Genomic DNA, 26,439 nt, shown 5'->3' on the forward strand with positions numbered 1-26,439 from the left:
TCTGGGATCAGAGGGTCTGATATCTTTAAGAATACTTAGCAACATCTTGAATAATTATTCAAATGCCAAATGTATCTTGCCAAAAAATTATTTTATGGAGAACTCTTACAGGGCAAGCTGTTCACAAGGTGGTTAAAAAAAAAAAAAAAACAATTCAAGGACATTTTCAAGGTCTCTCTTAACAACTTTAGAATCAATTGAATGACATTGGAGACACTGGCACAGGACCACCCAGCCTGAAGTGAGCCTTCATCAGAGAAGGTGCTGTGCTCTATGAGCAAAACAGAATTTAATTAGCTTGGAAGAAATGAGAGATGTGCAAAGTTAGAGAAGCTATTCCAAATATTCATAGGAACTATTTGTGTCTGACCTGTGGCAGAGTATTCCAAGCTTCTATCGGTCTGATCAACCACATTCGGACACAGTGTAACTTGACTCTAACATAATGATGTCATTTGGATACTCTTTAAGAATGAAGGGCAACAACCAGCAACATCTAACTCAACAGAATAGCAAATCCTTGTAACACAATCATTACCTGTTGGATGATTGTGGGTCATTCGCCCACACTCAATGCTTACTTCAATGAGTGTCTCCAACCTCTCAGGCTTCCAGTATCTCATACCGATGCTCATGGCTTTGGTGGCAGCTCCAAATCCTGAACCTACACAAAATTTCATTAAAAGACTTTAGGCAAGCAGGACCAGGAGATCATTATATACTTCAACAACAATACTATATGAGGGTCAATTCTGATGGACGTGGCCCTCTTCAGTGTTGAGATGAACTAAATCAGTTCCAAAGGAGCAGTAATGAACTGAACCAGCTAAACCAGCGAAAGAACTCTGGGAGATGATTATGAACCACTAGATAGAATTCCCAATCCCTCTATTTTTGTCCACCTGCATTTTTGATTTCCTTCACAGGCTAATTGTACACTATTTCAAAGTTCGATTCTTTTTGTACAGCAAAATAACTGTATGGACATATATACATATATTGTATTTAACATATACTTTAACATATTTAACATGTATTGGTCAACCTGCCATCTAGGGGAGGGGGAGGGGAAGGAGAGGAAAAATTGGAACAAAAGGTTTTGCAATTGTCAATGCTGAAAAATTACCCATGCATATATCTTGTAAATAAAAAGCTATAATAAAAAAGAAAAAAAAAAGACTTTAGGCATCCATGTTATTTTTTATTGTCATGTTCTTTATCTCTACAGTTTTGATTGTTCAAATCCCACCTTTGTTTCAAAATACAGATGAAAGGCTATCCCAGCTCCTATATGATCCTTCCCAAAAGAAGTACTCTATTCTCCCTGTTGTCTGAACTTTGACATCCCTTCTTCCATTTTACATCTCATTATGCTCTCATAGTCTGTCTTGGTTTACACATGCTTATTGATATGGGGCTGTGTAAATTTTATTTCCCCTGCTAAATTCAAAACTCCATGAGGACAAGCATAGTGCCTTGCCCATTTGTAGGCACTTGGGCAGGAGCATGCTAGAACAAACTCTGACTTTAATTTTTTTTCTTTTTTTTCCTGAGGCAATAAGGATAAGTGACTTGCCCAGAGTCACACAGTTAGGACATGTTAAGTGTCTGAGGTCAAATTTGAACTCAGGTCTTCCTGACTTCAGGGTTGGTGCTCTATCCAGCTGCCCCTGACTTTAATTTTCAATGTGAGCATTTATACCTCAGAAATTGCTACAAATTAGGGCTTGATTTGTTGTTTTATTGATTGATTATTAATACTTTTTCCCCCTGAGGCCCAATTGTTATGGGCAGCTAGGTGGCATAGTGCTGGCCCTATAGTCAGGAAGAATCATCAGTTCAAACCTGACCTTAGGCACTTACTAGTTGTGTGACCTTGATCAAATCACTTAATCCTGTTTGCATCAGTTTCCTCATTTGTCAAATGAGCTGGAAAGTGAAATGACAAACCACTCTAATATCTTTGCCAAGAAAATTACAAATGGGGTCATGAAAAATCAGACGTGACTGAACAACTACAACAAAGAGGTGTTAAACATTTACCAGCATATCCCTGAATTGCTCTATAAATAGAACTTGAGGCCAGTAAAAAACCCAGGGAATGAAGTCATCTCAAGATTGGAAGTCTGGTGACTGAAGGATGATGATGATGATGATGATGATGATAAAATTGAGAAATCTCTCATCCAAATGGGAGATAATTTTTAAAAAACTGAGATTCTGAAAAGAACAGTTTGTTCTTGTGTACTGTGCCTCGAAGCCTGAACTATAACACCAATTTCAATAATATACCTAGTCCCAACTGTCACTAATTAACTCTGGGACCAAGAGAGAATAATTTAATTTCTTCAGGTTCAATTTCCAATTTCCACATACGAGATATCTTGTGATTGGCTGAAAAAAAATCTGACATCTCTGGAACTATTTGAAATTTTTTAGTCCAGCAGTAAATAAGTAGAAGAATATTCAAATCTAATGATTAAGTACTCCTGAGAGGGAATTGTGGTTGGAAAAGGGACTTTCTCTCTCTCTCTCTCTCTCTCTCTCTCTCTCTCTCTCTCTCTGTCTTTTCATTAGGTCTCATAAGTTTAAGCTATCATTTCTACTTAAATAATCCCATGATCCACAAATCTAGCTCCAGTCTCTCCTCTGAACTCCAGTTCTACATCGCTAATTGCCTATTGGTTATTTCAAACTGTGCATCTCTAAAAGGATCCCTTCGTGATCAGAGGGGTTTTGGACATATGATTTGAACCCTCCCATGTATTGTGAAAAATGATAAAGTCCCTGAGGTGAGTTTTAGGGAGCTGAGAGAATTTCTTCTGCAGCTTAAGGACATATATGTAGAATTTGGAATTTCCTTTTACCTACAAACTTTTATCTCCCTTGTAGATTAGGATGTAGAGTATCTGTATCAATATGCTTAGGGCCACCTGTCAAGTTCATGGTAAACTGAGAAAGTCACTACTATGGGTGTATCTTTTCAAATATAACTCATAAAATAGTATCTATAACAGCCAGTATCTGAAGTCATAATTGAACTTAGATCTTCCTCACTCTAGACCTAGAGCTTTCACTCTATCCAGTACACCACCAAGTTGTCCCATTCATCTGTATAGCATTTTATAATTTCTAAATAACATTTTAATCCATTTTATTTCATTAGAACTAAACAATAACCCTCAGAGATAGATGGAGTATATTGTACATATATTATTTTATTCTTTTTATAGATAAGGAAATTAAGCTTGAAGAAATTAAATGACTCTTAGTCCTAGAGTTAATTAATGACAGCTGGGACTAGAATCTATCTACTGGCTTTAAATCCAAATGCTCCTTCTACTATGCCATCTTCTTTCTTGAGGAGTTGGAATAGGTGTAGTATTGAGCTCGATATTACAACCCAGGTTTCCAGGCACAGTACACAAGCACAAACTGTTCCTTTCAGAATGCCTCAGTCTTTTTATTATCTTCCATTTGGATGCCATGTTGGCTAACCTGTATAAACACAAATCTGTGTCTTTCATATGCTGCTTTGGAGAGCTGGTCAGAGGAGGCATAAATAATCTCCATTAAGTTTATATTGTTTTCTTTTTTTTTTCACCTGGGAAAATTAAGTTCTTAGGCTAAGAATTCCTTTTGGAGTGTAGTAAAAAAAAAAAAAATGGGGGGATGGGGAGGGAAAGGAGGAAAGGAAGAGACAACTGCAGCTGACTTTGGAAAAAAAATTGTAGGCATCATAAGAATTGCTGCTGCCATTTAACCTTCTATATAAAACACAGGCTTATGATCTTTGGAAAGAAGACATAAAATCCTTGACCACCTGAGCAATGAATGGTATCTGCTTTCTCCCCCCTGCTAGGATGAGTTTCTACCAAGGCAAATGCTAAGGGTCACAGGGATATTTATGAAACAGCCGCCTCCCTGATGACACAGATGAAAAAGTCAACCTATAGGAACTTAAATGAAAAGGGGTGGAAAATGTTCCTTAAAATAAACCAGAGACCCAGTGACAAAAATCTTATTGGAGATGCCTAGGGCCAAGAAGGAAAACTTTCTTTAAATAGATGCCAAGAGCATAGGGTTGACTTACAAAAGGACATAGTGCCCTATAAAAGGAATTTTTGGCAGATCCTTCCACCACCTTCAGGCAAACCTGGATCTGTTTCGTGAAATAGGGATGAAAAAAAGAGATGGACTGGAGTTCATAGTTTCCTGCAAGTAAGAAAAACTACATTTTACGTAAGACAGCTGCCAAAGCAGTTAGATGGCATGGTAGATAAAGCATCAGTCCTGGAGTTAGGAGCACCTGAGTTCAAATATGGTCTCAGGTATGTACTAGTAGGTTATCTTTGGGCAAGTCACTTAAACTTAAGTGCCTCAAAAACAAAAACAAAAACCTGAAGTGAAAAGGAATTATTTCTACTTACCCTTTTCATTAAAAGGGGTGTGCCAAGCGAGCAAGTAGTTATCCGGCTTCAGTTGTAAACAACCTTCCGTAGTAGCTGGATCTGGCCTCCGCCCGGGAAGTTTTTCTACGATTTCAACATAACGCTTTACCATCTCTCGGTAAAGGTCATCCAGGCACCAGTAGTCTGTAGATAGGGAAAGGACAGAAGAAAGTGTCCAGAAAGACACCAAAAACATCCAAAGGAAGATCAGGAAAAATGAATGTGTGGGAGTATGGGTGAGTGGCACAGGACACAGAGTACCAGTCCACTAGTATAGCAGACTTAGAATTAGAAAGACATTAGAGGTCATTTAGTCCAACCCTTTCAAGTTACCCATGAAGAAATTGAGTCCCTGAAGAATTAAAGTGACTTGTCCAATGCCATACAGATCATATGTCATAGTTGTATTAAAACTCAAGTTTTTTGACTCACGAGTTGGTGCTCTCCCCTCTGTACAACATCTGTTGGAACCTCATCTTCTTTTTTACTTATTTATTTTTTTATTATAGCTTTTTATGTACAAAGCATATGCATGGGTAATTTTTCAATATTGACTCTTGCAAAAACATCTGTTTCAATTTTTCCCCTCCTTCCCTCCACCCCTTCCCCTAGGAGGCAGGTAGTCCCATATATGTTAAATATGTTAAAGTATATGTTAAAGATAATATATGTATACATATTTATACAGCTATTTTGTTGCACAAGAAAGATCAGATTTAGAAAGAAGGTAAAAATAACCTGAGAAGTAAAAAGAAAAATGCAAGCAAACAATAACAGAAAGAGTAGAAATGTTATGTTGTGGTCCATCCTCATTTCCCAGTGTTCTTTATCTGGTTCTGTTCATTACAGATCAATTGGAACGAATTTGGATCTTCTCATTGTTGAAGAGAGCCATGTCCATCAGAATTGATAATCATATAGTATTGTTGTTGAAGTGTATAATGATCTCCTGGTTCTGCTCACTTCACTTAGCATCAGTTCATGTAAGTCTCTCCAAGCCTCTCTGTATTCATCCTGCCGGTCATTTCTTATAGAACAATAATATTCCATAACATTCATATACCACAATTTATTCAGCCATTTGCCAATTTATGGGCATCAATTCAATTTCCAGTTTCTAGCCACTACAAAAAGGGCTGCCATAAATATTTTTGTAATACAAAAATACAGGTCCCTTTCCCTTCTTTAATATCTCTTTAGGATATAAGCCCAGTAGTAACACTGCTGGATCAAATTATATGCACAGTTTGATAACTTTTTGAGTATAGTTCCAAATTGTTCTCCAGAATGGTTGGATCTGTTCACAATTCCAACAATGTATCAGTGTCCCAGTTTTTCCACATCCCCTCCAACATTCTTCATTGTCTTTTCCTGTCATGTTAGTCAATCTGACAGGTGTGTATATCTCAGAGTTGTCTTAATTTGCATTTCTCTGATCAATAATGATTTGGAACATCTTTTCATATGACTAGAAATAGTTTTAATTTCTTTATCTAAAAATTGTCTGTTCATATCCTTTGACTATTTATAAATTGGAGAATGGTTTGATTTCTTATAAGTTAGAGTCAATTCTCTATATATTTTGGAGATGAGGCCTTTATCAGAACCTTTAGCTGTAAAAATGTTTTCCTAATTTATTGCTTCCCTTCTAATCCTATCTATCCTCATTATTTGTACAAAAGTTTTTTAACTTAATATAATCAAAATTTTCCATTTTGTGATCAATAATGACCTCTAGTTCTTTGGTCACAAAGTCCTTCCTCCTCCATAGGTCATTTGATCCTATGTTCTAATTTATTTATAATCTCATTCTTTATGCCTAGATTATGAACCCATTTTGATCTTATTTTGGTGTACATTGTTAAGTATGGGTCAATGCCTAGTTTCTGCCATACTAATTTCCAATTTTCCCAGCAATTTTTGTCAAATAATGAATTCTTATCCCAAAAGCTGGAGTCTTTGGGTTTGTCAAACACTAGATTGCTATAGTTATTGACTATTTTGTCCTTTGAACCTAACCTATTCCACTGATCAACTAGTTTATTTCTTAGCCAATACCAAATGGTTTTGGTGATCGCTATTTTATAATATAATGTTAAATCAGGTACAGCGAGGCCACCTTCATTTAATTTTTTTTTCATTAGTTCCCTTGAAATTCTTGATCTTTTTGTTCTTCCAGATGAATTTTGTTGTTATTTTTTCTAGGTCATTAAAATAGTTTCTTGAGAGTCTGATTGGTACAGCATTAAATAAACAGATTAGTTTAGGTAGTATTGTCATCTTTATTATATTTGCTCGACCTATCCAGGAGCACTTATCTAAATTTATTTGTGTGGAAAGTGTTTTGTAGTTTTACTCATATAGTTTCTGACTTTCCCTTGGCAGATAGATTCCCAAATATTTTATACTATCAGCAGTTATTTAAATGAATTTTCTCTTTGGATCTCTTGCTGTTGGATTTTGTTAGTGATGTGTAAAAATGCTGATGATTTATGTGGATTTATTTTGTATCCTGCAACTTTGCTAAAGGTGTGGATTATTTCTAATAGCTTTTCCCATCATATTATCTGCAAAGAGTGATAATTTGGTTTCCTCATTACCTATTCTACTTCCTTTAATTTCTTTTTCATCTCTTATTGCTGAAGCTAGCATTCATAATACAATATTGAATAGTAATAGTGATAATGGGCAACTTTGTTTCACGCCTGATTTTATTGAGAATGGTTCCAATTTATCCCCATTACAATAGATGCTTACTGATGGTTTTAAATAGATGCTACTGACTATTTTAAGGAAAAGTCCATTTATTCCTATATTCTCTACTGTTTTTAATAGGAATGGGTGTTGGATTTTATCAAATACTTTTTCTGCATCTATTGAGATGATCATATGGTTTTTATTAATTTGGTTACTGATATAGTCAATTATGTTAATCGTTTTCCTAATATTGAACCAGCCCTGCATTCCTAGTATAAATCCTACTTGGTCATGGTGTGTTATCCTGAAGATGATTTTCTGTAATCTTTTGCTAATATTTTATTTAAGATTTTTGCATCAATGTTCATTAGGGAAATTGGTCTATAATTTTCTTTCTCTGTTTTCAAACTACCTGGTTTAGGTATCAGTACCATGTCTGTGTCATAAAAGGAATTTGACAGGACTCCTTTATTCCCTATTCTTTCAAATAGTTTATATAGTATTGGAGTTAATTGTTCTTTAAATGTTTGGTAGAATTCGCATATAAATCCATCTGGTCCTGAGGATTTTTTTTTTTTTTAGGGAGTTGATTAATAGCTTGTTCTATTTCTTTTTCTAAAATGGGACTATTTAACCAATTTATTGCTTCCTCTGTTAATCTGGGCAACCTATTGAAGGTATCCATCTATTTCATTTAAGTTGTCAAATTTATTGGCAGAAAGTTGGGCAAAGTAACTACTAATTATTGTTCTAATTTCCTCTTAATTGGTGGAAATTTCTCCTTTTTTATTTTTAAGACTAACAATTTGATTATCCTTTTTCCTTTTTATAATCAGATTTACCAAGGGTTTATCTATTTTGTTGGTTTTTTCATAAAACCAACTCTTAGTTTTATTTTTTAATCCAATATATATATTTTTTTTTTACTTTCAATTTTATTGATCTCTCCTTTTATTTTTAGAATTTCAAGTTTGGTGTTTGATTTACTCTTTTTCTAACTTTTTTAGTTGTAATACTAATTCATTGATTTTCTCTCTATTTTATGCAAGTAAGCCTCTAGAGATATAAAAATTTCCCCTTATTACCACCTTGGCTGCATCCCACACATTTTGGTATGACATCTCATTATTGTCCATTCTGTTGGGTGAAATTATTTTATCTATCTTTTGCTATTTCACCCAATCATTCTTCAGGATGAGATTATTTAGTTTCCAATTACTTTTTGGTCTATTTTTCCCTGGCTTTTTATTGAATGTAATTTTAATTTCATCATTATCTGAGAAGAATGCATTTACTATTTCTGCCTTTCTGCATTTGAATTTGAGGTCTTTATGTCCTAATATATAGTTAATTTTTGTATATGTTCCATGAACTGCTGAGAAGAAAGTGTACTCCTTTTTGTCTTCATTTAGTTTTCTCCAAAGATCTATCATGCCTAACTTTTCTAGTGTTCTATTTACCTCTTTAACTTCTTTCTTATTTATTTTGTGGTTTGATTTATCTAGTTCTGAGAGTGCAAGATTGAGATCTCCCACTATAAAGTTTTGCTGTCCATTTCTTTTTGCAGATCTCTTAACTTCTCCTTTAGGAATTTAGATGCTATACCACTTGGTGCATATATGTTTAGTATTGATATTGCTTCATTATCTATGCTACTCTTTAGCAAGATATAGTGCCCTTCCTTATCTCTTTTAATTAGATAAATTTTTGCTTTTGCTTGATCTGAGATAAGGATGGCTACCCCTGCTTTTTTGGCTTCACCTGAAAAATAGTAAATTCTGCTCCAGCCTTTCTTTACTCTATATGTTATCACCCTACTTCAAATGTGTTTCCTGTAAACAACATATTGTAGGATTCTAGCTTTTAATCCAGTCAGCTATCTGCCTCCACTTTATGGGAGAGGTTACCCCATTCACATTTATGGTTAAAACTACTAATTTTGTATTTCCTGCCATCTTATTATCCCCAAATTATGTTTTTCTCTTTCCTTTCCCCCTTACCCTCCACCCCAGTATTAGACTTATGAGCACCACTTGCCTCACACAGCTTTCCCTCTTTAGAATCCCTCCCCCACCCTTGAAATCCCTCCCTTTTTCTTAAACCTTTTCCTTACTATTTCTGTATTCCCTTCTATTTAGCCTACCCCTTCCCTTTTTGCTTTTCCCCTCCCACTTTTCAATGAGGTGGGAGAAGTTTCTATATAAACCAAGTATAGCTAATATTTTCTCTTTGAGCCAAATCTGATGAGAGTAAGATTCACACTATATTCATCCCCCTCCCTTCATTCCCTCAGATATAATAGGTTTCCTTTGCCTCTTCATGAGATATAGTTTCCCTCTTTTTACCTCCACTTTTCCCTTTTTCTGGTACAATTTCCTTTCCACCTCTAGTTCCTTTTTTATATTATAACAGTAAAATCAAATTATACATGTACTCTTTATGTATAGCCATAACAGAAATACAGTTCTTGAGAGTTCTTTTTACCTTTTTATACTTCTCTTGAGTCCTATATTTGGAGATCAAACTTTTTGTTTAGCTCTGGGAACTTCATGTTCTGGGCAGCACCCACAACCTTGGGCATTCTCTAATAACTGAGTCATTTCAGTCCTGTCTGACTCTTAACATCCCATTTGGATTTCTTCTTTTTTTTGGTAATGATCCTGGAATGGTTTGCTATTTCTTTTTCCAGCTCATTTTACAGAGGAGGAAACTGAGGCAAACAGAGTTAAGTGACTTGCCCAGGGTCACACAGATTTAGAATCAGGAAGATGTCTTCCTGATTCCAAGCCTAGTGCTCTAGCTGCCCCCCCCAACATAACTTATTCTATACAATAAGTAAAAGAAGAAAAATAAGAATTTTAATTGAAATCTGAATTCAATTTCAGAAGTCTTTTTATTTTATTTTCAATTAATTAGCCCTTGATTTTCTCTCCCCTCCTGTCATTCTTTTTTTTTTTTAATTATTTATTTTAAAATAAATACCAAATAGAAAAAGATAGAAAAGGAAAATAAAAAACAAAACAAAACATTATTATATCCCAGCAGTATATCAGAAAGGGTTCAAAATATCTAACAAAATATCTAATAAATTTCCTTTGCAAGAAAACATATATAATAATGTCCATAATATAATAATGGACAATCATGATTGTCCATCTTTTCTTTGCTTCTTTGTAGGTTATTATTTTATTCTCTACTGTGCATTTTGTACTTTATTCTTTTTTCTCCCTTCCATTCCCTTCCCACCTCCCCTAAGCTACAGTTAAGCATGGATATATATTCATATATATATATTTATATGCACACATACAAACACCTACAAATGTACATATATGCAAATGCATTTACACATATGCAACCATGCATCTAAAACAATATTAATATGGCTGACATATAATGTAGATTTGCCTCTTGATTGAGTCTTTAATTTTGACTTTAAGGTAAATTATAAATAATTTTGAAAATTAGGTGGGCAAAAATTCTGAGACTCACACCTGGACAAACTTAATTAGTAAAACATATATCTAGCATTTTAAGATTTTCAAAGACCTTATAATTATTATCTTCTTTGATCTTTATAACAGCCTTGTGAGGTATATCTCCACTTTATACATGAAGAAACAGAGAATCACACGAGGAAACAGATAATCACTATCTATGTAAGCTTGGGCAAGTTACTTTAATCTGTTTGCCTCAATTTCCTCATCTGTAAACATAGGGATATTAGAATCTTCCAAGGTAGTTGTAAGGGTCTAATGAGTTCATATTTGTAAAATGTTTATTTAGCACAGCGCCTGGCACATAGTAGTTGCTAATTATGCTGACTTAGGAGGAAATTGTATGGTACTTTATAATTTAAAAAAAAAAAAAAACAACCTCCTTATCTTTTCATCCTTAATAGCAATAGCCAAACAAAAAGTCATTCTTCCTTTTTCAGTGCAGTACCAAATTTTCACAATCTATTTTCTGGGTATAAAGGAAACACTCTGAGAAGCAATGGGATCTTTCTAAAACCCCTGAGTGGCAGGAATTATAAATGTTTCAGCTAGGAGATGGCTCATCTGAAAGAGTCTAACCTTTGTATTCACAGAATTATGAGACAAGGTATCCTGGAAAGGGAGATGCCATGGTAACAGGGCCTGTGGAGATATGGCCTGGTGGTGGCTGTGCCACATGATGAGCCAGGGGATGACCATGAGGCAAGGTATAGGAAGGTCAGTTCTGTTAAGTGACCATGCAATAAATTATAACTTTAGTACACTGTCATTCAGTTATAGCTGACTCTGACCCCAATTGGGATTTTCTTGACAAAGATACTGGAATGGTTTGCCATTTCCCCTCCAGCTTATTTTACAGATGGGGAAACTGAGGCAAATAAAGTTAAGTGACTTGCCCAAGCTTACATAGATAGTGATTGTTTGCTAAACATCAAGCAGAGCCAACCCTGCCCTGCCAACAGGAGGGGCATCTCAGACTGCTGGATTAAGACCAGTGATTTGCCCTTGCTGCTTAATGAAGAAAATGATCACCTTTTTTATCCGGGGGGGGGATGCAAAATTTTCCAGGTGTCCAGGCAGATTGGTGGTATAAAGGGAAGAATCTAAGACTTTGAGTCAGGAAAACCTGTTCAAATCCTTCCTACAATGTTTACTGTCTATGCAACCCTGAACAAATCATTAAGTCTCTCTCTCAGCCTCAATTTCCTCTTTGGTAAAATGAGTTTCTGAGATCAAATTTGGCTTCAGACACTTACTAGGTATATGAACCTGGTCAAGTCACTAAACCTTGTTTGTCTCAGTTTCCACATCTGTAAAATGAACTGGAGAAGGAAATAACAAACCTCTCTAGCGACTTTGCCAGGGAAACTCCAAATGAGGTTCCGACTGAACTCTTACAAAATGAAGATAATATAAGATCTACCTCATATGTTGTTGTTAGGATAAAACAAGATCACATATATAAAGCATTTTGCAAACCTTAAAATACTACATATACCATATTATTTTTTAGTTTCCAGCACAGAAGCCTAGCTACTACTGGAACTACATAGGGAAAGAAAGGAATAAGCATTTCTATGCACCTACTATGTGGCAGATACTGTGGCTTTTACAAATATTTTCTCATTTGATTCTCAAAAATACCCTTGGAAGTAGATTAGTAATAACTTCATATACATCTTTTCTTTTTTAAAAAAATTAGTTTCCTCCAATTACATATAAAAATGATTTTTTACATATAAAAATGATTTTTAACATATAAAAATGATTTTTAACATTTGCTTTTTTAAAAATTTTGAGTTCCAAATTCTATCCCCACCTCAATCCCCTTTTCTCTCTGAGACAGTAAGCTAATACATAAGCCATCAAATACATGTCTTTTTTTTTTTTTTAACTGCAGGGCCCTTTTCTGGGAATGAAAAGGAACCTAGGAATAATAGATCATCCTTATTTCTAAAATGGAGGAAATGTTAGAAGTTAAAAGAATCCACTGGTTAATATTTTTTAACTCCCAAAGTGGAAAGTATTGTTTTGTCAGATGTTACTGTAGGTGGTGTTCTCTCTCATGCTTTTACTCGGTAACAGCTGCTAAGGATGATTCATTTTCAGAGAATCAAACTAATTGATTAGTAACTGAGATTTGTATCCTTGTGTTTTCCCAGCATCCTCACTAGAAAGCTTTTCAGAGAATCCTAAGAGACTTTGAGAAAAGAGGGAGGGAGAGGGAAAAGGAAAGTAGAGAGACAGAAAGGAAAGGAGAGGAGAGAAGGGAGAGAGAGAGAGAGAGAGAGAGAGAGAGAGAGAGAGAGAGAGAGAGAGAGAGAGAGAGAGAGAGAGAGAGAGAGAGAGAGAGAGAGAGAGAGAGAGAGAGAGAGAGAGAGAGAGAGAGAGAGAGAGAGAGCCTGAGGGAGGTGAAAGAGACAGAGACAAAGACAGAAAGACAAAGGAGCGGGGAGAGGGAGAGAGGAAGAAGGAGAAAGAGAGAGGAAGAAGGAGAGGGAGAGAGGGAGAAGAAGAGGGAGAGAGAGAGAGAGAGAAAGAAAGAGGAAGGGAAGGAGATGGAGAGCACTATTCTAGTGAATATAGAGTTTTATCCTGAATTAATTTTTAATGAATCCACTTTGCATTTTGAGACATCTCTAATGCAGGAGAAAAGAGGCCACAATTAATTCAATAATACGAATACATTCAACGATGGGGCACAGTTCATATTGTTAACCCTTCAAGAATAGAACATGTGTATATATTTCTTGTTGTAAGGCATGTGAACCATTTGAACCTACTTGGTCTATTTGTAAACTAATTCTGTCTTTTTCTCTCTTGCCTCTAAACAGAAGTGACCCAAAAAATCCTTCTTACCAATCAAATACAAATTAAGAAGCTTGAATCTTCCTTATTGTACCAAAGAGAAATCAAAATATAATGTGGAGGGCAACTACAACTTAATGGACATCACTGAGACTTGCTGAGATGTTGTGATAGGGTGCTGAACAATCAAAAGTAGATTCGATTTAGAGCCAGAGAGCCTTGGTTTAAATATCAACTTTGCCCCATGGGTCCAGTATTAGCTGTATGATCTAAGTCAAGTCATTTTAAAATTCTTTGAGCTTGTTTCCCCATCTTTAAAATGAGGAAGATCTTTAAAATTTCTTCTAGCACTAAATCTATAATCCTAAATTGTGATTTCTATGATTTATTTTATAATATCTGTGAATGATTTCTATGCATTTATAAAAATATTTTCTTCTTAGGATTTTGTTTCTTTAAGTGCCATCTGATATCATCAGGGGAATGCAAATGAATTGATTTTGCTTGCTACATTGTCTTTATATTCAGATATATTCATAACTAAGGCTTTCCCCTATGTTGTGATCTTTGTGTATTGAATGTTTATTTTTCCTTTCCTAGAGGAGCTGAGTTAGCATTCATATTTAGAATCCCAAGGGGAAAAAAGCTATAAGTACTTCTATTAGAGGATCTACAATCCCCATTTGAGAGAAAAAAATCCAACATTCTGAAATGCATACAAAACTTTCTGGGAGGACTCATACTTGTATTAATTGGTTACTATCCTGTATACCTTACATATATTTAATTGCTTCTTTACTGTCTTTTGCTCTTGCCCCTAAAACCAACTATGAAGATCAACTCCTGCCTTCCCTATTAAATTTTTATGGCTAATTGTTCAATTGGACAAAGCTCCATTAGTATTAGGAACAATAAGATCCTTCACACACTCCCCATAAACTACCCTTAAGTAGATAGGAGGACATTCCTATTCTATGCCTCTTATTCTTCTCACACAATTACAGTTTTCAAAGTAGAAGTATTAGGTAGCCCCTTATATCTCTTTCAATTATCACCCAGAATCAATCACTCAAATAACAAGCATTTATTAAACATTATATTCCAGGCACTATGTTAGATGCTGGAAAGAATGAAACAATCCATTCACAAAAGAATATAATAATACTCATCAGAAATAAAACTTTTTGCCTATAAAAAGGCAAAGTTAGGAAACCCTTTCTGTAGCTGCCACCTCTCCAACTCCCATCTATAGATTTAGAATCTTCATTCTGAGGCTTGAGACTAGGAAATAGTGCACCATTCAAAACATCCTTTAATAAATCTCATTTGAACACAGTAAATCTTGTACTTAGGTTTTGTCTTTTCCCCTTCTCTGGTAATTGCTGAATTATCACATAATCATTCATTTGCAAAGGCGTTTGCCACCAAATACAGGAACTGAAATGAATTGTTCAATGTGAATGACTCTTCATGACAGGAACTGTGCTAAAAACTTTACAAATATTATACAGAGTACATCTGGATTTTAGCAAGGTGTTGGGGAAAGTCTCATATCAAGAACCCTTGTGGAGGAGTGGAAAGAATTCAATAATTCAATTCAATTCAACAAACAATTCTTAAATACTTAAATAGTACTTAAGTAGCATTTAAGTACTACTGAAACAATAGTAAATACCTACTGTGTGTCAGGCACTGCCAGGTGCTAAATAATAACAAATTAATAACAACAATAATAATAGACATTAAGGTTTGTAAAGTATTTTACAAATATTATCTCATTTGATTCTCACTACAATCCTGGAAGGCAGGTATCGTTGTTATTCCCATTTTTACAGATGAAAAAACTAAGGCTACATGAACAGATGTTAAGTAAAGTAAACAGAACCAAGAGAACATTGTACAGAAATAACAAGATTATATGATGATCAACCGTGATAGACTTAGTTCTTTTCAAGAATGAGGTGATTTAAGGTAATTCCAATAGACTTGTGATGGAGAGTGCCATCCACATCCAAAGATAGAACTATGGAGACTGAATATTGATCAAAGCATAGTATTTTCACCTTTTTTTTTTTTCAGTTGTTTGTTTCCTTTCCTCCCCCACCCTCCTCTTTCTCATATTTTCCCCTTTGGACGTAATTGTTCATGTGCATTTTTCTTTGCATGACAAATATGGACCTTTGTTTAGAAGAAATGAACATGTTTAACTTATATCAGATTGCTTGCTGATTTGGGGACAGGGATGGGGAGAAAGGTAGAAAAATTTGCAACACAAGGTTTTACAAAAGTGAATGTTGAAAACTATCTTTGCATTTATTTGAAAAAATAAAATACTATTAAAAATTGTTTTAAAATAATCTAAAAAATTTCTCATATTCTCAGTTTCCTTATCTAGAAAATGAGGTTGATATACTTCCTACCCTAAAGAATTGTTGAAAGAAAAGCATCTCATAGAATCAGAGAACTTCAGAATTGTAAAGGATCTCAATTGCTAACTCTAGACTACACTTGAATAAAAATCTTCTCAATAACTTGTCTGAAAATAGAGCTCACAGCCTTAAATAGAAAAACTCTAGAAAGAAAGAGGCCATTACCTCCTAAAGCAACTCATTTCTCTTTTGGGTATCTCTAATCAGAAAACTCTAACTGAAAGAAATTTTCCTTTGCATCAAGGCTCAATTTTGTCTCATTTTAACTTTCTGCCCACTACTCATAGTGCACAATAAATGTTATGCCTCTTTTACAAAGCAACCTTCCTAATATTTGAAGATAGCTAAAGGCTCCCAAATTCCCAATCCCAAAATTTCAATTTTTTCAGGTTAAATATTCTATTCTTTTGACAGCTGGTGTCAAAGCCCTTTACCATTCCATTTGCACTTCTCCAGATTCTGTGATTTATAGATATTCTTCTTAACATATGGTGTCCAGAACCAAACATAATACTTTAGATATGTTCTGATTATAACACAGTGCATTGGAACGATTATTTTAGTAATTAAGATTTTACAAGTCATAAGGTAATGTAAAAATGAATTATCATTGTTGTTATTATATCCTTGAAGATGATGAGATAGAAATGTGGGCTGAATGATAGCAACAATAAGTAAACTCAAAGAAAATTGGCCTTAACTATAGTGTTACAGGATCCTGTTATTGGTATTATTTAAAAAATATTTTTATCAATTATTTCTGTTAGTATTACTAGGAAAATTAATTTGTCAGGACAGAATGCTATGTTTTTCTTATGAAGAAGAGATAGCATGGAACATCCCTCCACTACCAGAGCTACCATAGACAGCTGACATGAGTGAAGACTGCTGAGGGCAGCTAGATGATGGAAGGTGAACTGATGTATCTTAGATTGAACCAATCTATGAAAGGAGGTGAGAAAAAAAATGATATAAAAGAATTGAATCATGTGCAAGGGAGAGATAGAGGAGTGCAATTTTAGTGCCTGTGCTCTTTGTTCCTGGACATTTCTCTACTGGCATAGGGACTAGCATTCACAAATGTCTTTGTTAGTCTGTGATCATAGACTGTGTTATTTCAAAGCCCAAAAGAATTTGAGTCAATGGTGATGAAAGCCATGTGGTCAGATCTTGCCCACAACTCCCTTCTGAATTATATCAGACTAGCTTACTCCCAATTTCTTATCCCTACAGAAGGACATCCAGCAGCAGCTAGCAGATACATAACAGACTTGCACGAAGAAATTTCTAATTTGCATTTGATACATAGCTGAGAGAAAGTAATCACACTGAAAGACAGCTCAAGAAGACCTCAGAAGACTAAAATGAGGAAAAAAACCAAGAAGACAAAAATTTAAAAGGATAAAAATAATAACATTAACATATGTGTGCCACGATAATAGAAATAATAAACATGATCTTAGGCTATACTAGCAGAATTAGTACTAGCAATCTAGTTGCTGATGGATGTGGCGCTCTTCCACAATGAGATGATTCAAACCAGTTCCAATCGTTCAGTGATGAAGAAAGTCATCTACACCCAGAGAGAGGACTGTGGGAACTGAGTATGGACCACAGCATAGCATTTTCACTCTTTCTGTTGTTTGCTTGCATTTTATTTTACTTCTCTCTCTCTTTTTTTTTTTAACTGGTTTGATTTGATTTTTCTTGTGCAGCATGATAATTGTATAAATATGTATGTATATATTGGATTTAACATGTATTTCTACCCTGTTTAACATATATTGAACTACTTGCTATCTAGGAGAGGGCATGGGGGAAGGGAGAGAAAATTGGAAGACAAGGTTTTGCAAGGGCTAATGATAAAGAATTGTCCATTCATATGTTTTAAAAAATAATAACTTTAATAAAAAAAAGTTTCCTAAGGCTTAAAACTGTCCGAAACTAAAATGGCCTCTCATGGAAAGTATTGAAGTTTTTATCACACACAGTATGTCTTCAAACAGAAACTGAATAACCCACTTACCTGGACTATTTTTGTCAGTTCTTGCAAAAGTAATAGTTGAACTAGATGACCTCTGACTCTGAGGTCATCTGGGATTCTATGCCCTGAAATCCTATTCTGTGATCTTTCCCATCCTAATTAGATTATCTGAAGAAAAATTCAACACTGAAGGGAAACCAATTCTTTACTAACCCATGATGTAAAGAAGCAACTTTAGATATATTCTAAATGTCTAATGTCCTATCTCTAAGTACCAATATATATTGGTACAGGTACCAATCATATCTCCATTCCTTTACTTATATCTTATCTTAATCCTTCCACTTCTCTATATTCCATCTGATCAGAAAAAAAACTTTGCCAAAGCAAACATCTGACTTTCTATGTCTCCATTAACTTCATAATAAGCAAAGTATTGCCCTGGTAATAAAAGTTCAAAGGTCTTTCCAAAGTTTTACGAAAACAAACAATTCCCCCCATTACTGACTAGAATTAGTCCCTTAGATTAATAGGGACAGATTATTTCCTATTTCAGCGGGGATCTTTTGCTCATAATTTAATAACCACCTCTAGATTTAGAGAGGAAATTTTCTTTGCCTGTGGGCTATGTTCCCTGGGCCTATTTGCACATAGGTTGTTTTTTTTTGTTTGTTTGTTTTGTTTTGTTTTGTTTTAATGTTCTCTTCTCAATTGAACTAACATAATTAAAAAAAAAAAACAAAAAAACTAGCCATCCCATTCCTTTAGAATAGTAGATAGCAGCCACACTAGTTAACTTGTTTGACTTTAGCAATGAAATCTGCTGACCCCAAAACATTTATTAACTTATTTAGAAGAGCTCTCATAATTTCAATTGACTTGGGATGGAAAATGCTATCTGTATCCAGAAAGAGAACTATGGAGACTAAATATAGTTTGAAGCATAATATTTTTACCTTTTGTTGTTGTCATTTGTTTTTTTTTTCTTTCTCATAGTTTTTCCCTTTTGATCTGATTTTTCTTGTACAACATGACAAATATGGAAATGTGTTTAAAAGAATTGCATATATTTAACCTATATCATATTGTTTGCTGTGTTGGGGAGGGGAGACATAAAAGGGGGAAGGAAAAAAATTTGAAGCACAAAATTTTACAAAAATCAAAGTTGAAAACTATCTTTACATGTATTTGGAAAAATAAAATAAAAACTAGTAAAAAAAAAAAAAGGAGGGGAAAAAACAGCTTTCAGTAGAGAAGATGAACTCAAGGGCATTCTATTATCTTTTATAGCAAAAGTTATGTGTATCTTATCTTTTCTTCATCACATATATTTTAGCTTGAGTCTCTCATAGACATATATAATATGAATATCAGAAAAAGCTTCAGAGATCACTTAATACATTGCATATCTGAATAATAACAGATAACATTATTTTTGTTTTTATGTGAACACATGTATATGTATATCATATATGCATATACATATAGGTGTATGTATATGTTTGTGTAGATACACATAAACACACGTGAATATATTAAATATAATATATAAATGCCCATATATGTGTATATATTATATATTTACAGATATATTTATATTCCATATATAAATATATATGTATACTCTCATTTGGCCCTCACAACAACCTTGTGAGGCAGATGATACTATTGTTCTCTTTTAAAGATAGAGAAGCTGGGTCATTTTATGGATAAGGAAACTGAGGCACACTAACTTGCCCAGAATCACATAGCTAATAAGTTTCTAAGGCAGAAATTGAATTCAAATCTTTCTGATTCCAGATTGAGCACTTTCTCCAGTGAGCCACTTGACTGCTTCCAAAAAAACCTAAAGATAACATTACATTTTCAACTAAGTCAATATGCAACCTTTAGGGATGTATGATTTAAAGGCTCCTCATTTCTATTTGAATTTGATAGCATCATTTATCTGTAACAGCAAACTCCTCTATAACTGTATGTCCCCAATTACCAAATTGTGAATATCCTTTAACTCAGCAATAATATTACTACTAGGCTTATATCCTAAAGAGATTAAAGAGGGAAATGTCTCATATGAACACATATAAAAGACATATAGATAAATAGATAGACAGATAGAAAGATACATACATACATAACAAATCTCTTTTTGTAATGGAAGGAGGTGTCCATCACTTGAACAAAAAATGATTTATAAATGTACTAGAATATTATGGTGATGTAATGAGCAAGTAAGTGGTACAGTAAACAGAGAAGAAATGGCGGACCATCCCAGTATCTTTGCTAAGAAAACTCCTCAAGAAATCTGCAAATGTAGTCATGAAGATTAGATACAATGGAAACAACTGAACAACAACAAAACATTTGTATTCTAAAAAAATGAAGAGACAAGTTTAGAGAAATCTGGTGCAGCAAAATAAACAGAATAATTTGAGAATATTAACATTGTAAAAATGAACTATTTTGAAAGACAAGAATTCTGATCAATGGAATAATCAATATGATTACAGAGTACTGATGATGAAGAATGCTGCCTACTTTCTATAGAAAGATGATAGATTAATATGTAGAATGAGATATATGTTTCTAAAGTATAGGCAACATGAGAATTTATTTTGTTTGACACTTGTTACAAGGATTTTGTCTGTTTTTGTTTTTGTTTTTTGTTTTTTCCCAGTGGAAGGTGGGATAAGAGAGAGAAATATAAATGCTTGGATAATTGAAAATAAATTTTAATGTAAACAAAAAAAATCAAATCCAAGAAAAAAGAAATTTCTCTACAATTTACCAAAGAGTCAGCAAGATGTTGTTTGAAGACTTTCACTGAAGAAGAGATCCTAGATTACTAGTCCTAGACCTAGATTAAAATGCTTTCTAGTCATATGAAATCCTATGTCTAAATGATGGATGATTGATAAGAAATCTGTCACCTTCTTTCCATTCCACATTGGGGCAATTCTAATTATTAAGAGTTTTTCCTTTACATCAATCCTAGATTTGCCTTTTTGCAGTGTGAATAGTGAATAAAATACTGAACTTAAAATAATTTTAACTTGAGACAAAATCCTGCCTCAGATACTTTTTAGTTGAGTGACCCTAAGCAAATCAACCAATTTCTCTCAACCTTATTTTCACCATCTGTAAAATAGGGATAATAGAATCTCATAGGTTGTGAGGATCAAATGAGATAATATAGCTAAAATGCAAATCTTATATTGCTATGTAAACATTACAACAATAACTACTGCTACTCCTACTCCTACTACTTTACTACTTCCTCCTCTGGAAGACCTAGAATAAATTCAATTTCCCCAAATCTTTTCATCTCCAGGCTAAACATTTTTCCTAATAAATAATTTTTTCTAGTAATTCACATATGGTATGACTTCAGGACCTTGTACCCAACCATTTCCTATATGGGTACAGTCTAATTGTTATTATAACCCTCTTAAAGATAGGGTCTTCTATTTTTGTATTTTCCACAGTGCTAGCCCTTTAAGTATATACTTAATAAATGCTTTTTGAATGACTAAATGAGCCAGTGTCACAGATAGAGTCCTTTCATCCATGATAGAACAGCCCTCTTCCTATTATCTACTTCTTCTAAATATAATGGCAGAAGATTGGGTGCAATCAGCCACCACTCACTTAAATTATTCTTGGCAGCCCCAGTGTATCTGAAGTGCTCTTCTCTCCTCAGCCCGCGACCCCCATTTCAAGAGTCAGTCTACTGCTACAATACCTCATAGCATGTTCTCCTCATTGGAGGAGCCAAAATCACTATCATTTCCATTTTAGGAAATATAAAACTAGATAAATATATAAAATGTAAAAACCTTGATTCTCTTCCTAATTTTATACATATTTCTGACAAAAGGCAAATCTTGAAGTTGAGAATCACAAATATTTTATCAGTCTTTTGGGAACTTCCATCAACATCAAATCGAAAACATAGATAAATATATAGTTGCTAAGAGTAGCTTGCCTTCTCGATAGCTAGTTTGTTCAACTAGTAACAACAACAACAATTATTATTTATTAATAAATGACTACATGGCCTTTATAACTTGCAAAGTGCTATACATATTAGTTCTTGCATTAATTCTATGAGAATTATTAATTATCACTAATTGAATTTCCAATAAGTCTAATGGTAGCCATCTCTGGGGAGGTATAATCAAGAGAAGGAAAAAAATTTATGTAAGTTTATTATATATTTAAAAGGAAGTTGTACATAATAGACTTGAATTTTCAAGTGTAATCTTTTTTTTATTTTACTATTATGGGAATTCTTGTTTTATTCAACAAGTTAAACTCAGGCAACACAGACACTAAGTGTCTGATGGGAATTTGAAATCAGATGTTCTTGACTCCAGGTCTAGTACTTCTAATTCACTCTGCCTTTTGCATCACAGCTATTTAGTGGAATTTCAGTAAGTGACTTTAAACCAGAATAAAAATCTTGGAATAAGAGTGCTCAGCAATGGGACTGGAATCGAAAAAAGGGTTATTATAAGTTAAGATTTCTCCTGTCTCTATGACTTTTGTTGCATAAGAAAATACATATCCCTTAGAATGCTGAAGTACCTATTATAGAATACTTGCCAATCCCAACCTACCTCCTCAGATACTTTATAAAGAGATGATAGAGGGTATTGGCAAGGAAGATAATAGAAAAGGAAGAACTTTTGGTGCTTTAAGGAAATAAACTGAATTAAGACAAATGGCAAACTATCTTGCCTCTCAAGTCTTCCCATGCTTTTTCAGCAAATGCCTTTCCCACTATTTTAGGGTCTTTTGACACTGTTTTTTTGGTCTTTTGATAAGCTATCTGCCTTGTTATTAGTTTGAAGTCCTAAAACTTCTTGGCCTCTTGAGCCATGTATGTCTGGGAAAGCATAATCCATTTCAAAATTGTTTTATATATTTTATTTTAAAAATCCAATTTAATATTGATCCAACACTTTTTATACAGAAGGCAATCTTGCAAGGCATCAGAAATATATGCCATATACATATGGCAATGGTCCTGTTCTCAAGGAGCTTACAGTCTACTTGGTAGAAACCATATGTACACAGATAATGGTGATAAAATGAAGCTTTTAACAGGTGCAAAAGTCAAGGGATAAAAGGTGAAATCTGAGGAAGAGTTATGTTCTTTTCGGGCAACTGGAACTTAAAGAAGGCTTCAAAGAGGAGGTATCATCTGAATTGGCTCCTGAGGGGAGACAGGCAGAGATTTCAAAAGATGGAAGTAGTTATAGAGTATGGAATAAGCAAAGGCATAGAGAGAGAAAAAGGCATTTAGATGGTATAGTGGATAGAATGTCAGACCTAGAGTCAGAAAGAATCCTTTTCCTGAGTTCAAATCCTGCCTCAAACACTTCTTGTGTGTGATCCTGACCAAATCACTTAACCCTTTTTGCCGCGGTTCCTTCATCTGTCAAATGAGTCAAAGAAAGAAATGGCAAACCACTTTAATATTTCTGCCAAGAAAACCTAAAATGGAGTCACAACTGAATGAAAACAAAGACTTTATACTGTTTCTCTTCAAACTGGAGTTTGAATATTCCGGAGAAATAGACTGGAAAGGCAGAGAATACTCCAGTTTGAAGAGAAACAGTATAAAGTTAGACAGTAAATGTAAAATAAAGCCAGGCTTGATGCTATTAAATGCCAAGATCTGAAATTTGTTCACTATTTCACTAGATAAAAATTTTAATATAATTTAATATATATAATATAAATAATAATATAATTAAATAATATAAATTAATATAATGAGAGCAAGGACTTAAAGGATCTATTTGAGGGCATAGACCAGAAGTCAAGACCAATTAGCTAGTGATTAAAGGTAGTGTGTCCTCAAACTGATACCTGTTGAAGATCGTAGCTTAAAAAAGTCAAGGTCTCCCCTGCATCTAGGGCCATCTCCAGTTGTCCTAATCTATTTCCAAATATATTCCTCTTCCCAAGCCACCAAGATATTATTTTATGACAAATAAAATAAAGGGGGGTAAAGCAATTCATCAAAACCATTCAACATCTTAACAGAATCTGACAACATATGCAATTTTCCATACCCATAGTCTAACCTCTTCAAAGAAGGTAAGGGAATAAGTTTATTTGAAATTAAAGAATTAAAACTAAAGGTCACCTTCTCTAGTAAGGGATGAAGAGGGGAAAAGGGAGGGAGGGAGAAAGTTTGAAACTAAAAATGTAACAAAAAAGAAAAGAAAAAATAAAACAAAATTGAAGGTCAGGGGAGTGAGCAGGCTGTAATATACTACCACTGAAGTACTGAGAAACAGTATCAGTATAAAGGAGTCATCAGTGAGATATATAACTGGGGGGAAAGATGGGCTGGTCATGTGTCTTGAATGAGAAATAACTAGAAGACATTGGGATTCACCATTCATTGTAACAAGTGAACAGAGCATATTGTGTAGAATATGCTTTTTATTTTTCCACAAACAAGCAATGATAATTTTCAACATTCACCTTTGTAAAACCTTGTGCTCCAATTTTTTTTTCCATCCCTTCCTCTCTCCTCCCTCCCCTAGATAGCAAGTAATCCTTTATAGGCTAGACATGTGCAATTTTTCTAAATGAATTTCCACATTCATTATGTCATACAAGAAAAATCAGACCAAAAGGAGAAAAAAAACACAAGCAAACAAACACCACCACCAAAAAAATGAAAATACTATGCTTTGATCCACATTCAGGCTCCATAATTCTTCTTCAGATGCAGATAGCTCTTTCCATCATAAGTCTATTGGAAATGCCTTGAATCACCTCATTATTGAAAAGAGCCAAGTCCATCACAATTGATCATCACACAGTCTTGTTATTGTGCACAATGTTCTCTTGGTTCCACTCATTGCTTAACATCAGTTCTTGTAAATCTCTTCAGGGTTTTCTGAAATCAGCCTACTCATCATTTCTTGTAGAATAATAATATTCCATTACATTCATATTTTATAACTTATTCAGCTATTCCCCAACTGAAGGACATCCACTTAATTTCCAGTTCCTTGCCACTACAAAAAGGGCTTTTTATGTAGCCTTCCAATAAAGAATATAGGTATGAATCAAATGGGACAGGCAGACATATGGATGGACTGAATCTGTATCACTGAAAAGAGGACTCATACCAATGAACTCCCATAAACCTATCAAACTATTGATGTAAATGTTTGGCTTTGTCCTATATATCCAAAAAGTATGCAACTTTGTTTTCAAGGAAAAATCTGTGATTTCCCCAGTACAATCACCTATGACATACCTTTTGCCAATATTTGAAAGATTAGTTAGTTTAGTTTATTTGGAACTTTGAGAATTAATCAAAACTAGGAATAGAGAGCTCAAGCCCCCTGATAGGATGTGAATTTGGAAGACCGTCTATGGTTATATGGGGCAGCTAAATGGTGAAGTGAATAAAGCACCCAGCTTGGAGTCAGAAAGACATCATCCTGAATTCAAATCTGGCACATTTACTAGCTATGTGACCCTGGGTAAGTCTCTTAACCCTGTTTGTCTCAGTTTCCTCAATTGTCAAAAGAGTTAGAGAAGTAAATAGCAAGTAAATTACCAAGGCCCCCCAAATGAAGTCAAAAAGAGTCAGGCATGAGTGAAAAACAACTGAACAAGAACATATGGTTAAGTCATGCATAAGAATCAGAAAGATTAGAATGAAACCCAATTTTCTCCCAATAAGAGACCAGGAAAAGGAACTGCATGGAAATGGAACCATATGTTAAGAAAACTACTAATTAGTAGTTTTCACTCATTGATCAACACAATGTTCTACACTGGATAGTTTTTGGTCCTTTCAGCTATAGAAGCGCAGAGAGAAGAGAGGCAAGAAAATTATGCTGTTCTTAAGCTATTTTCTAAGTTAAACAGATGCTTTGGGTATCAATCCAGGAAGGAGAGTCACCAATTGTAACATTATTTGATATTGGTAAAATTGTGCCTCTGAAATCGGTGACAATAGATAAAAATCAAAGTTCCTAACTTCAGATTATAAAGCAATATTTATTTGAAAGGCAAGAGATAAAATTCTCTGAAGTTTCCAGCCTCTTTATTTTAAATTCTGAATATAACTCAAAATGTGTTAAAAAGAACAGTGATTCTCCATGAAAATCTTATAATTTTGTTCTTATATTTGGTATAAGATTGTGGCTTTTTTAGGAAAGAAAAAAAATTCATTTCAAGATAACATGTTATCTTATCTCTTTGTATAATGGCTGGTAATAAGAGTTCTAATCTTACTTTTATTTTTCATCAGAGAACTAGGTTTCAAAATCACAGTTTGTGCATAACAGGTTAAACTAATCATTTGCATGAACTAAAGTAACTAGAGTAAAAATCTTACGACAACTACAATCTATTTCTTTAAGAGGATTGTCTATTAATAAACCAATTTTTCCATGAGAAATCATGAGAGGGAATTTTTAGTTTTATTATTAAAGTTGTCATTTATTAATATGAAGCTTCAATAGAAAGGATCACTTCCAGGATCATTTTCAACTTTTATGTTTTATCCATAGAACAATGAGAACAAAGAG

General features: G+C 34.1%; 1 protein-coding gene across 2 annotated transcripts in view; it reads right to left on the reverse strand.

The window, feature by feature from the left end:
- The window catches only part of ADPRHL1 (ADP-ribosylhydrolase like 1), a 69,683-nt gene that overhangs the window by 40,407 nt on the left and 2,837 nt on the right, over positions 1 to 26,439 (reverse strand). For both annotated transcript variants that reach the window (XM_051984240.1, XM_051984241.1), the window contains exons 2-3: positions 4,431 to 4,595; positions 539 to 664 (exon numbers count right to left, since the gene is read on the reverse strand). In XM_051984240.1, coding sequence (XP_051840200.1) covers positions 539 to 664; positions 4,431 to 4,595 — 291 coding nt within the window. The remainder of the gene's footprint in view (positions 1 to 538; positions 665 to 4,430; positions 4,596 to 26,439) is intronic.

This window comes from Antechinus flavipes, chromosome 3 (assembly GCF_016432865.1).
Source record: "Antechinus flavipes isolate AdamAnt ecotype Samford, QLD, Australia chromosome 3, AdamAnt_v2, whole genome shotgun sequence".
Lineage (NCBI taxonomy): Eukaryota > Metazoa > Chordata > Mammalia > Dasyuromorphia > Dasyuridae > Antechinus > Antechinus flavipes.